The sequence below is a fragment of the Siphateles boraxobius genome, unplaced genomic scaffold, assembly GCF_051911475.1.
Source record: "Siphateles boraxobius isolate OS27281-9 unplaced genomic scaffold, OSU_SipBor_1 130, whole genome shotgun sequence".
NCBI classification, from domain to species: Eukaryota; Metazoa; Chordata; class Actinopteri; order Cypriniformes; family Leuciscidae; genus Siphateles; species Siphateles boraxobius.
Window position 1 is genome coordinate 18,202,313 of NW_027508734.1, and position 14,348 is coordinate 18,216,660.

The 14,348-nt window shown below is 36.2% G+C and overlaps 1 protein-coding gene across 1 annotated transcript; it reads left to right on the forward strand.

Annotated features, from left to right (window-relative positions):
• The first annotated feature begins 387 nt into the window (after positions 1–387).
• tnk1 (tyrosine kinase, non-receptor, 1) lies at positions 388–13,692 on the forward strand. Its single transcript, XM_077228335.1, has 14 exons — positions 388–700; positions 3,481–3,663; positions 6,330–6,400; positions 6,484–6,672; positions 6,786–6,938; positions 7,880–8,157; positions 8,293–8,419; positions 8,538–8,684; positions 8,925–9,019; positions 9,724–9,870; positions 9,987–10,051; positions 10,587–11,071; positions 12,818–12,913; positions 13,029–13,692. Exons 2-14 carry the CDS (start codon positions 3,504–3,506, stop codon positions 13,185–13,187), a joined length of 2,172 nt encoding a protein of 723 aa, XP_077084450.1. The 5' UTR covers positions 388–700; positions 3,481–3,503; the 3' UTR covers positions 13,188–13,692.
• Positions 13,693–14,348: the final 656 nt, after the last annotated feature.

Here is a 14,348-nt window from a genome sequence, read left to right on the forward strand (position 1 = left end):
TGGCAAATGGCAATGATGTTGTCAAACTACACAATATTCAAAATAAATATCAGTTGCAGACATAGACACAGTGTAAATTTTTATTTAAAGTAAAGAGTAGGAAATAATAATATATATATATATATATATATATATATATATATATATATATATATATATATATATGATGGTAATAAAAAAACAATCACGTGGTTTTCAAGTACAGGGGAAGTATAGTGCCTTTTTAAAAAGTAGATTTTTGAAAGCATGCAGCAAAAAAAAAACGGGGGGAAAGGAAGAAGATACATACAAAATCTACATGATTGTCTAATTTGGGGAGAAAACAGCAGTCATTATTAGTATGATGTAATAGAAAGGTATAAATTTAACAGGTGAAGAGGGGGAAGTATTATTGAAGGGCGGAGGACGTGAGGAGGCGGAGTGAGGGAGAACTCAGACCGAAGGCTTTGAAAACACACATCTGACGCATTCTAAAACACCTGTCCTTATTTTAAAAACTATTCTTATAACTTCAGGTAAATTATAGTCAGAATACTACTTTTTTTATATGCTGTTCTAGTATGGCTGATTTTAGCATTATAAATATACGTGAAACTCAGTGAAAATGAACGACTTAAAGGACGTCTCATACAAGGAGTGCATTTGACACGAGCTGAAGAAGAAGTGATCGATTGTGGACAATAACGTCGATCGTTTATTTGTAAGTATACGCTTTTGTTTACTTCGTAGCATTCTTATTCTGCAATTCAGTGAATTAGATCTTGAAATAAGTAATATATTTAATCAAAGTGCACGAGAGTCTAAACTGGTTGGTCAAAACTAAAGATTTGCTAGGGAATTCTTTTTGAAAAAGCGTCATTTCCGCTTTGGTGTTATGCTTCAAACACTCACCTGGGCACAGGTATCTATGTAAGTCGTCCTTATCTGCTGTAATGGCTAATTTATAGTACAACGTGAAATTATGAGGAGGCTATTATATGTACGTTTGCGTTCTGAAGCTGCATTAAAGACTTTCCTTCGTATCGTCTAGGCTATAACAATTCCTCTGTAGTTTATTTAGTCTATATGATAGGCTATATATATATACATATATGTATATTTGTTAATCTTTATGCAGTTTTTTCCTACCTACAGTGCGTTTAGTTTCAGTTTCAGTGTAGGCCTATAATTATGTTTTTTATATTTGTTGAAATTACACATTTTGTAAAAAAAAGAAAAAACTGAACTGACATTATTAATGCTGTATTATTAATGCTGTCATCTGTTTTGCTATTTCATGTTTGTGTAAAAAATCAAAAATCCCAGCACTCTCTCTGAATATTGAGTGGCCAGACAACCTTAAAGACTACAACAAATATCTCAAATATCTGTGATATAATAATTATTACTAGACTGTTAATTTGAAAATTAGTAATATGTAGTATGACCCATGTATTTATTTGTGACTGACTGTCCGGTCACAAGTCACCTGTATATGTTTGACACATTTCTATAGTTTTTGAAGAATTAATGTCACCACTTTTGACAAAAATTCCAAACAAACAGAAGCTGTCATTTGTTTCAATGCGTTGGGTTTACACTCCTTCATAACTTTGTAAAGGGCCACTCTTTTCTGGTTTCAAGACTTTCAAGGTTGAAAGCATATTTGATTACTGTAATGCTGTAGAATCTGTCTGATCTATCAGTTCACACCCAGTTTCAGACGAGACTATGAAATGTGAACGAAAACAACCAAGCACGGCTTCATCAAGTTGGCTAGAGGAAAACAGGCCTGAATGTTGCAACCTGTTAACTGAAATGATTTGTTGTGTGATAATCTTCAGTGTCCTCTGAAGATCATTTTTCTCTTGTCATTTTGGGTGTGGATTTTGGGTGTGTAGTCATAGAATCTTATTTTGACACTCTCAGGTTACCTGCTCAGACAAGCCCCCATAGTTTTAGAGTGATCTCTTCAAGGATACTGGCTGATCATTCACTAAAGGTCATGTGTCTGAGTTGGTCTGTATGTCGTCCTTGTTCTGTAAACACAAGAGTGCAGAGAGTTTCTGATTTTCTCTTTGTACGCACGCTGATAGGAGTTGACATACACGTGAAGGCAATGACAGTGCTGAACGGGCCAAAATAGGGTTTATTTGAGGTTTCACAATGCGTTGCATACTTGTGCATACAGTATGAAGCTGTTAGAAGGGGATTTCCTTGCCAATGCAAACAAGTTAGAATAATTTAGAGAGGTATTCAGTGGTCATTCATAGCTTAATTGCTTTATGAGTTTAATTGTATTGAATAGGTAAATCATTCTCTTTTACACACACATGCCTGAAGTGGTTGGCCACGTCTGTTGCTATGGTTATCACTGTCAATCATTGCTGTTTTGGTTAGAGTTGTTAATCCAGAAACTTTGCAGCATGAAAAACCAAAACTTTTATTCAAATTGTATATGGATTATAAACAGAAAACGAGCAAAGAGCGCTCCTTTTATAATCACTGAAGCTTGGTGTTTTTCGCCTGTGTTGAGCAGATTCTGACTTACTTAAACACCTATGATTGGCCATTGCGTTCACATGCTCAACAGTCTGTGATGGACTAAAATGATCAACACTTAATAGAAAATAGAATAGAAACCTTTGTAGATGTTCACAGAGCGCTTGCACAAATACACACGGGAATATTCGAAAGCATCCGCCTATCAGCGAGTATATGAAAAACATTAAAAAAAATTATGCAAATGCAAAAAGCATTTCTTAATCTTAAAGTGAATGTTAATGTCAGCATTTACGAATAGATTATTAAAATCAAAAATTGTATCCGTCTATATTATTTAATGGAGCTGAGCTAACATGAACTAACAATGAGCAGTTTTATTTTTATTAAATTATGTTAACAAAGATTAATAAATATTGTAACAAATGCATTCTCATTGTTCACTAAAGTTAGATAATGCATTAACTAATGTAATCTAGTGGACCTTATTATAACGTGTTACCAAAAATAGGATTCATTGTATTTTGAAAACAGTTTTAAATTTAGTTTATTAAGTTTATTTATTTAGTTGATAATACATGCAGTTGAACTACAGTTGAAAATGACCTCAAACTGGCAAATTTTCAGAAATGTGTTATGTGCACCATTCCTGTAAATTTAAACTGAATAAAGTTAAAAAGGATTAGATCACCTTGCACATTAAGAGGACTTTCTCAACAGAGCTCTCTCTTGTTTTATTTGGCTGGTCGCAAATTCCCAACAGGGATCCATAGCAACCCAGTGAAACCTAATTCTAACAGCCATGCGTTGTCTGTTCAGAAGGTATATTTAAATACAGTACTCTAGGTGTATAGAATTAGTTTCTATGAAAATAAATACAAAACTGGAAAGTGGTAACCAGAAAAATAATGTCTTTCAGTTTCAATCGAGTCGCACTCCCAGGTTTTTTAGGTTTATCGTACTTCCTTTTTTGATCTCATTGTTCTGTTTTCCTCTCAGAGTTGCTGTGGGACAGTCTAATAATGATGGATCATGACACTCAGTGGCTGTACCAGCTCCTCGCTGAAGTGCAGCTTGAGAGATTCTACCTAAGGATGCGAGATGGACTCAATGTGACACGAATTGAACACCTGAACTACGTTAAAGAAGCAGATCTTGAACAGATTGGCATTAGTAAACCAGGTTTGTCTTGTAAAGCAGTTTGTTTTATTTGAAGATCATGTTATTTTGATTTGTTTTGTGTACTTAAATCTCTTTCAGGGCTGAATATAATGTTTCTGATATCATTATTACCTTTACAGTTTTTCACAATTGCTAAGACACGTTTCTTGAAGCCTTCACTAATTTTCTCGACATTAAACAAAACCAAATCTTCAAACTAATTACAAAAAAAACCTGACTTTTCTGGAAAAAATAAAAATCACTCGGCTCAAAACCATTTCACCTGTTCTCAAAATCAAAGCTTTCAGATCATACACACATCAGTCAATATATAAAGTTTATAAACACTACAGAGCATTCATTAGACACTACATAGCAGCATCCAGGGCATGTAGTTACAATTTTATTTTAATATTGTATACAGTAAACAAATTTTGCAATTACGTAAAAAAGTATAGTAATCACAACTTGGTAAGGTGAATATATTGTAAATTGTGCAAGTATAGTGCTCTATATCCGGCACTTGCATACTGTAAAAATGCAGTAGTCTAACTATAAAAGCCCAAAAGGTCAAATAAAACTAAATGAAAAGATTCAGTGGAATCTGCAAAATCCAGTCCAGTACAGTTTTCCACAATTGTTAAAACACTGACTGAACTCTGTCCTCTGAACCTAATTCTCAGTTGCCTAAACCAATTTGTCAAATAAATCGCTCTTTCTTCAAAACCTTAAATAAGTTCATGCAGTTAGACACCATTTGCAAATCTCATCAATTCTTTTAGCAAAACTCTAAACATTTTTACTCACTAAAACACATTTGCACTGTGATGCACTTGTGTAGCAAAACAGTAACACAAGTGGCAAAAGTGAAACACATCTACCACACAGTTTTCATCGTTTACACACATTAGGTCTCATTCACCAGCAGAATGTATTTTTGTGTAAATCGTGTGTAAAGTGTTTCTGGCGTAAATTTTCGGATTCATTAAAATGTTCGTATTTTCCAAATGTTAGTTGGTACGCAAGAAATCTACACCTGCTCCCAGCCACGCGTAAATAGTGCGCTTAACACCCGAACGTTTTGCTCATTAATAAGGCTGCATTTTAATTCACCTTAATCGGATACATATTTACACAGCATTTTGAAAAAATATTATATATAGTAATTACATACGTTTTTTCTTATTATGAGAGCCAGTAATAGCATCTGCGATGGTGGTCCTTCTCCAGTTTTAATACGATTTTTCCGAAGTGAACAAATTCGTTTTTTACTCTCAAGCTTAATGTCGAACCATTTTCTTCTCACTTCTGGGAATGTTCGATTAACAGATGAAACTCCATTGACTGCATCTGTAATATGCTGCCAAGCTTCCTTTTTTTTAGGACCCGATACGCCACTATGTACGCTTGAAAATAAAATGTGGCGTTTTTAATGAACTTCTGATAATAAAACTTCAATTTCTGCATCTGAGAAATTTTCATTCGCATTCATGTCATAATATGATGCCCATATATAGTTGTCAGTCGGATTTAATGGGCGGGATTTAGGGTAATTGAGAATGAACGTGCACGCGCATCCTATTTAAGACTGATTGGAATTCATGAACACACACACACATTTCATGATGACATCTGACGTTTACGAAGTATTTGTGAATCAGGAGAAGAGTTTTCGGGAAGGGCACTTTACGCGAAAATCACTCGCATATTTACTCGTATATTTACGAATGTTTCATGAATGATACCTAATGGCCTAAAATTGTTCACACTTGTTTGTAATGATGTGATCAAACCAACTGTCCAAAATATAAGCCAGTGTGCACAGGTGCGCTGAATGTTGATACCAACAATAGAAGGAAACAATTTGAGAGGGAGAGGAGGAAGAGTATGTGTAAGAGGTGAAAACGAGGAAGATGAGGAAGAGCAAGGTGTGGAGTGTTGTCAAGACTAAATCCGGCACACCAGAGGGCTTTTTCCTTTGCCTGGCAAGGGACATAATTGCCTGTGATGTGGACAAGATTCTCAGGCCGAATCCAGCATGAAAACGTGATTCGGAGGCAGAGTGAATCTCTCTTTGACCTTGATTTTGTAGTTGCACAACTCTTTTGAGTGTAGTGTAACATGCTTTTCATTTATAGTTTTCTTTGACCTTTTGGACATGAACTTGAAATATTATATAAATATGTTCACGCAACTGAGCATTTGGTTCAGAGTGTGGGGTTTAGTTTTTAAGCAATTGTGAAAAACTAATATACACTCTTAGAGAAAAGTTTCTACCGGGTTCTATAGCCATGGAGTTCTGTATAACCATAGGGTTCTTGACTCAATTTTAAAGAACCATTTATGCCAAAAAGGTTCCATATAAGAGAAATGTCTTAAATGATTGCAAAATTCTTTCATGTTTAACACATGTTATTCAAAAAAAATTCTAGTCAGTGATAAAGCATGTAATAATTTCAAAATGAATTAAAACTAAATCCCTAAATTGATCCCATGATGGAAACCCCTAAAAGGTTCTATTTATTAAGTGCCTGACAGAACCCTTTAAAGTTCAATGTAACCCTTTCTTCTAACTTGTAACATGTTTTGTGTGTCTATTTGCTAGTTCTTTTTTTTGAATTATATTCTTTTCTTTGTATTTATTGGGGTTTTCCTGTGAATTTTATTTATTTTGTGTGTGCCAAAAGGACAGCGACGATTATGGGAAGCCGTCAAACGTTACAAAACCAACATGCGACCACGGTCGTGGATGACGAAGGTATAGTAGTATTTCACATCTTTACATACCCTCTCTGTTTATTCATTGACCGTCTGTGATAATCACTGTCTGTTTTCTGCCAGCCCTTCAATGCTCGCACCCCTGAGGGAAGTGAGCAGCATAATGGTGTTGGGTCAGGCCAGGGGCCAGAGACAGGCCGCACGCTCCCCTGTCTTATCCAGAACAGTGAACTGATCTTTGGGGACCGGCTAGGCTCAGGTTCATTTGGGGTAGTTAGGAAAGCAGAATGGCACACTCCGACTGGACGAGTTGTGAGTACTATATACCAAAAATGAGTATCTACGTATGTCCTCTTTTTGTCCATCAAGATGCTTAAACACAGGAATAAATGTCACCCTAACTGTCATGTTTCCCTCTTTTTAAGTTGCCTGTAGCAGTGAAAACCTTGAGGAGTGGATCGTGTAGACGGGACGAAATGGTGACGGAGTTCCTCCAGGAAGTTACAATCATGCAGTCTCTGGACCACCCCAACATTATACACCTCTATGGTGTTGTCCTTACTCATCCTCTTAAAATGGTTAACATAACTTTTCATCTAAAATAATATTCTTTACCAATATTTGTTTCTTTGTATGCATAAAAATAGCCTATAAACGAATTATTCCCTTTTTTATATTTGTTTTTTTGTAACTTTACTGTTTATTGTATCAGTCCTGCTGACATTCAGACCAAAACATGAATGTGAGTGTGATATTGGGTTTTATATAACAGTTCGAAAAATTGGGTTTTATATAACAGTTCGAAAAATAAGTTAATATTGAGTATCTACAGTTTAGATACAATATTTCCATTTACTTTTTTTGTGTGTGCTCCGCTAAGGAAACAAATGTTCAAATTAAAGCACGTTTCTCAATGAATCATTTGAGCGAATCTGTTGAACGAATGATTCAATGACTCGCTTGTAAAGACCTGAATTAATTGTGTTTCTGAACAAATCAATGATTCAGTAATTCACTCATAAAGGGAATAACTTTAGCTATATACTGGCACAACAATGTAACTTGCAGAAAGTACAATACAAAATAACATTTTTATATTAGTATAACATCTTGGTGCATACACTGCATTACTTTTTGGTCATTTGTATTTTACTTTACATTCGTTTTTTTATTTTACATTATTGTAATCCCTCTTAGATAGTGGAGTAAATTAAACTGTATTAATTGGATATTGTTTAAAGATGTACACTACTGTTCAAACATTTGGGTTCAGTGTTTGGGGTCGTTAATTAATATATATATATATATATATATATACATTACATTGATCAAAAGTGACAATAAAGACATTAATTATGTTACAAAAGCTTTATATTTTAAATAAAGGCTGTTCTTTTCTAAGAAAGAATCCTAAAAAAAAATGATCATGGTTTGCACAAAAATATTAAGCATTGATAATCATAAGAAGTGCTGGTGATGCTAATATGGATGCTATAATACACTTTTCCTTTTTTATCAGGTAACAGAGCTGGCTCCTCTTGGTTCTTTATACGACACTCTGCGTATACGACAGGGAGAATATCCTCTTTCACGACTCTGGCTCTTCAGCACACAGATTGCTGCAGGTATGGAATACCTAGAGTCCAGACGCTTCATCCACAGAGACCTTGCCGCCCGGAATGTGTTCTTGGCTGCTAGAGAGCAAGTGAAGATTGGAGACTTCGGACTAATGAGAGGCTTGAATCTGAACAAAGACCCTTATATCATGACGCCACACAAACGCATCCCCTTCGCATGGTGAGAAACTGAGTTTAAGCACAAAAAAGAGTTCTGAGTACAATTTCAGAAAGCAAAGAGTAGAAACAGTGAGCTTCATTGTTTCACTATTACCCACTTAGGTCAAGGATAGTAATTCCAGACTCCTTTCTGTAGGTGTGCTCCTGAGAGTTTGCGTGTGGGTTCTTTCTCTCATGCTTCAGATGTCTGGATGTTTGGTGTCACATTGTGGGAAATGTTCACTTACTGTGAGGAGCCCTGGTTGGGACTGTCTAACAGACAGGTATATAGTTGATTTGATGCAGTTAAACTGTAAAAAATGTTGTGTTCTCTGTATGAAGTGCAGCTGTAAACGCCACGATTTCCATTGGTGACTAATGGATGTATGTTGTGTCGTGTAGATTTTGTGTCGTGTAGAGCGGGAAGGTGAGCGGTTGGAGAGACCTCCAGACTGTCCGCAGGAGTTGTACTCTGTAATGCGCAAATGTTGGGCCTGCAGTCCTGCTGACCGACCGACCTTCTCACAGCTCACCACCATGGTAGCGGATGTAAGTGTTAAGCCTCTACCTCTCATTAAAAAAAATTATCTAATTAATATACACTATTGTTCAAAAGTTTTGGATCAGTAAGTATATATTTTTAACCAAATAAATGCAACCTTGATGAGCATAATCTTACCAACCCCAATCTTTTGAACAGCACCACTTGTGCTATTGATATTACAAAAGATGTATCTAAATTCAGGATGTATTCTTTCTCTAATTTCTCTCTCTTTAATGTATTTTCAGGCACAGCCAATGGAGGTTCGTGCCGTGAAAGATCTCATAGATCCCAGAAAACTCTGTCTACAGGCGAATGATCTAGTGACTGTTATAGACCATGGGTAAGAGAGCCCATGGGCAAACAATATTTTAAATTGATTTTTAATTTTAATGTATTTTTCTTTCTTTCTATTATTTACCCCCTTCTTTTTGTTTATTTTGATATTGTCTATAGTTTATTTTCTATTGTCTATTTCCTTTACCTTAAGCTCTTTGGCAGTATTGTTAACAGTCATGCCAATAAATCTTAGTTGACTCTGACTCTGATAAAGGTCGTTGTGGGTAATTATTAACCTCTCTCCCCTCCATTTGACTTAGTAGCATTCCATTCATAGTTCAACCCTCAATTTCAATCAACAAAGAAGTTTTGTCAGACTCTCATGCAAACCACACTTGGACAGTACAAAAATTCAACAAATGTTGAATTTGACAGAACAAATTCCTTATAATGTAATCATTACAGCAAAACTAGTTACCAATGACTTTAAACAGTTTTAGATACAGTAAGTGACGTTTGATACTATTGAAATAATTAGCATATGCAGTATGCATTAGCAGATAGATTTCCCAATATATTGAGGTTTGGAGTGCAAATTAAGAACACAGATGTTAAAGCAGACCAAGACTTGACAGAAAAGGGAAGGTGCTGTGGATTATTCATCTAAATGTATTTGTAAATTAAAAGTAGAGAAACCAATTAGGGCTTTGTGGAAGCTACTTAGATGCTATAAAACTGACTATGCTATGCTCTTTGGTTTCCTCATAGGCTGGAAATTTGTGAGTGGAAGGGGCAAAACCAGAGAACTCTAAGTATTGGCTGGTTCCCCCCTGTGTTAGCTGCCCCTGCTCTTACAGCAGCAGCTCCTGTGTCTGGTCCGACACGCAGCTGGGCCACCCCAGAACGAACAGATGAGTGAGTGACATTTTAAATGAAGTTGTAAACTATAAGGGTTGAATTTACTAAAGAGCTAAATGTCACTCTAATGGAACTGTTTATGTGACTTTTGCCATTTAATGTGAACTTTACAGCTCCAGACGTTGGAGGATTCCATTAGCAAGAGAGAAGGCAGTCTCAAATCTGAAGAAAATGTCAGGTTAGAACTTAAATGATAATGTAAGAAATTTGTTACAGTATATTTTGAGTATTATTGAAGGCCTGAACGTACTACAAAATAGGCTATTGTCTTGTATACATACACTAGCATTCAAAAGTTATGGGTTGGCAAGATTTTTGAAAGAAATCAATTCCTGTATTTCTAAAGGATTCATTAAATTGATCAAAAAGTGACAGTAAAGAATTTCACATTTTCAAATAAATGCTTTTCTTTTAAACTTTCTATTTATCAAATAATTTAGCCAAATATGTATCATGATTTCCACAAAAATATTAAGCAGAACAACTGTTTTCAACATTGATAATAGTAAGAAATGTTTGAAAATTCAGCTTTGTCATCACAGGAATAAATTACATTAATATTGTTATTACTTTCTGAATATATTTGATTGTATTTTTGATCAAATAAAGCCGTGCTGAGCATAAGAGACAAAATCATTTAAAAATTCATACCAACCCTCAAATTTTTAATGAGTGTATCCAATCCTATTCTGTGTCTTGCTCTCAATCTTCAGGCATATCGATAAGCCTGGAGTCCATCCTTGATGTTTCACAGGACAAAGGTCAACGTGCTGGTGGGAATGGAGCTCAGTTACCCGAGCCACGCAGACTCATGCAGAGTAATTTGATGAGAGACCCCCGCAGGTTTAGTGATGCTGTTGTCATCCCACCTCCACGGCCACCACCCCCCAGCATCAAATGCATCAGCCCACCAACCACCAGCTTCAAACCCCAGATGATGTTCCATGATCGGAGAACAGCAAACCCAGCTGGCTGGACCCCTCAAACTCATCCACAGCTACAGACACCGTTCCAATTCCAACCACAGCAGCAGTGTTTAGGGACTAACAACCTTGTCAGGATGGCACATCTGGCCAAGTCAAGCCCTCAGTTAGATGATGGGCTTGACAAAGAGAAGGAGAGAGAGAAAGAAAGAGAGCGGGAGAAGGGAAGGGAGAGGTATCCACCACAAGTTAACAAGGAAGCAGTCATAGCGCAGGTAGGCAGATTTCTTCAGGTTCAACAATTTTTATATCTTATGAATGTGATTTTAGTACTATTTATATCAAATTTAATAAAGAACTTACACACACACACACATATATATATATAATTAGTTTATATATAGGCTATATATACAGAGACTACCATTCAAAAGTTTGTGGTCAGTAAGGTTAAAATAAATAAATAAATAAATAAATATAATTTTGCTGGTAGAACCGGTGTCCTAGTTACACCCCTAGTCTCCACCTCCAAACTCAAGGTGTTCTTTGCCCTTTACCATGTAGGCTCTGCCACTGCTCATTTAGTTTTATCCATATCCACCGGGATATGGATCCTTGCCCTGCCATCAATTCCAAGCATTCCAAGGGTCCGTCAAAGAGACCAGAGCACAATATCAGGTTTGAGGCTAATATGGATTATTTTCTCTGGAAATTTGAGCTGGTTCTTAAGGTCTGACCGCATCTCTCAGTCGTTTGCCGTGGCCAGTACTCCTTTACTCCTCATCTCTGTGTAGTTAAAATTTGGTCATGTTGTCACGAAGATTTCCCATCCACCAAACATGACCTCTTGAGCTGTGGACATGCTAAGGGTTAGCTTGCTTTCCACAGAGCGTTCAGTTGTGGCTCTCTGCCATCCCCCATGTATGGAGGTTTGATGGAGTAACTTAATCCGGTACTTTTCCATGTTCCAGATGTCCTGCCAGAACCTTCTCCTGCACACTCTCCCACCTGCTTATTCATGGATGCTCCTCCGCCTCCCTCAATGCACTGCTGGCTAACTACTTGCGACCTATTCTGACCTCAATGTCCACCTGACGTACTCTTGGGTCTTTACTGTCTCGCAGCATCATCGCCTGCCATGTTTTTGAAACCCTATACTCCACCACTGATGTTACTGGCAGCTGCATCTTGCTCCCTGAACTTTACAGGCCTATGGACTAGAAGCTTTTCGGAATGCCCTACCATATCCTCAAGTAGTTGTAAATCTTCCTTTCCAACCTCTCCACAGTAGAGACGAGTACCTCATAAATGAGCAGTGGGCAGAGCACTCTGTGTATGACTCCGTGCTGGTATCGCCAAACCTTATACTTGCCGGGTTAGCCGCTCTTCTCCAGGGATGTCATCCAAGTTTCAACTTAAACATTTTCATCACGCTTTGTCATTGAGGTCTGCCTGTGTCACTTCCCTAAGCTCTTCACTTGTTTTTTTTTGGATTTCAGAAGAATATGATGCAGGAGAAGAAAGTTCAACACTCTTACCTAAAATGTATCTAGAGTCATTTTTGTTTATTAGTATGGTTGAATTGGATCATCAAAGGTCAGCAGCTAAGACATTGGTTAATGAAGTGAGATTAAATACATCAAATATATTTGTGTAATTCAACATATTTAATTACTGCAGGTTTGCGTATTATTGATTTTGCATTTCACTCCTTTTATTCATTTTAAGAAAAGCTCAATTGTGCAATACTTTTTGTGCAAGTTTTTGCTCAGATTTAGTCTAGAACTACAATAACCGCAATGTTTACACCGCGCACACAACACCGCTGCACTTACTCCCAATTTCTCTTAACATGACAGAATAGCTGTCAGTTAATGACTGGGAAAACAAAGTAACTTGCATTACTTGTATGAAAAAATTACATTTATTTGTATATTCGTAGTAAATTTATAAGTAATGTGTTTTAAAAAATATATTTTTTGTTTATTTTTTTGTGTAATACAATTCTCTTTTGTCATCAGGTTCAGGAGGCGGTGCATGGAGTGACCAATGAGGAGGCTCAGAGAGCTCTGCATCGCAATGACTGGAATCCTGCACGGGCGGAACAGCAGCTTAAAGTAATAGAGAATTATTGACACTTGTTCAAAGTAAATGATTTCATACATTGCATCCATTATTTTGATTCTCAATGTCATTCACTGTCATTCTTTTGGGTTTTCCTTGCATCATCAGACCGACCAGCTCTATTACATGAATCAGTGCTCTCGTGAGGAATGTCAAAAAATCCTCGCCCGTTACAACTGGGACCTGCATGTGGCAAGCCGTTACGTCTTCCGACTGGTTAAAGACAAAGAAAGAACTGCACCGGATAGACGAGGAGAAAGAGTTTAACACAAGACAATGTTAAACGTTAAGATTGTTCATAATTATTGAGGATTTAGTTTTTATTTATTTATGAAGTTTTTTGTGATATCACTGAATTGTCTAGAGGTCACACAAAAACTCTGTTGTTCTCCATGATCAAGTTTCCATTCATCTCCAATGTGAAACTATCTATAGTGACTGTATTATTGCTTGATGGATAAACTGGTGATATCAGTTGTTATTTTACATCTGTTTGGAAAGACAGCATTATCGTTCGTATTAAATGCACAATGTTTTTTAACAGATGTCATTCCAGTTGCCATTGTGACTGATTATTGTTAATTTACAATATTTTTGTATGTGTATGTGATAAATTCAATGAAACTGTGTAAACGTATATGATTTACGAATGTTAGAAATATTTGTATGTTTCATAAAGTAAAACTTGCTTGGTTGCAGATTTTCATACAATAATTAGAAATTAAATACATACAATGTTATTAAAAATAAAATGCTGTGTATTTTCCATAAAGAGATGACTTGATTTTTCACCAGTGTTTTAATGAACATTTTCCACATAAATACCAAGTTAGCCTATATTTATCTTGTATTTAAGAACAAAGTGTGCCATAAAATGCTGACAGATAATAATTACCGATACCGATACGTTATTGTTTCTGCAATTGTAAAGCATTTTAAACCTGTGCTTGTAGTGTGACATTAAAACAAGACCTCATATGGTACAAGAATATACATTAACATATAAATGTCCTTGAATGGGAAGTGCTGAGGCTGAAAAGAAGAGTTGTTATACCCAGAACAACCACAATGTGTCATAGTATCACAACTGTCTTTCAAAGAGTTATAAATGTAGGCCTAGCTATTTCCATTCCACTGTAAATATTTGTTCTGTAAGCCTATAAAGTGGCACCATATACCGCAAGGAAACCTTGCTGTCTCCAAAACTTGCCCAAATCGAGACATTTTTAGCAGACAAGATGCCAATCCAACATTGGATTTCTCTCGTTGATGTAGCAGTCTTTACTCGAGTTGACCATTCTAATGTGATGAATGAACTGAATGAAATAATCTTTACTGAGTCATTCATTCTTTTGAGTAGCCTACTGTTATATTGCCTTGTTTTTATCTTTACACATTGGAAGTTGTGTAGTACACAGTCGTGTGTTT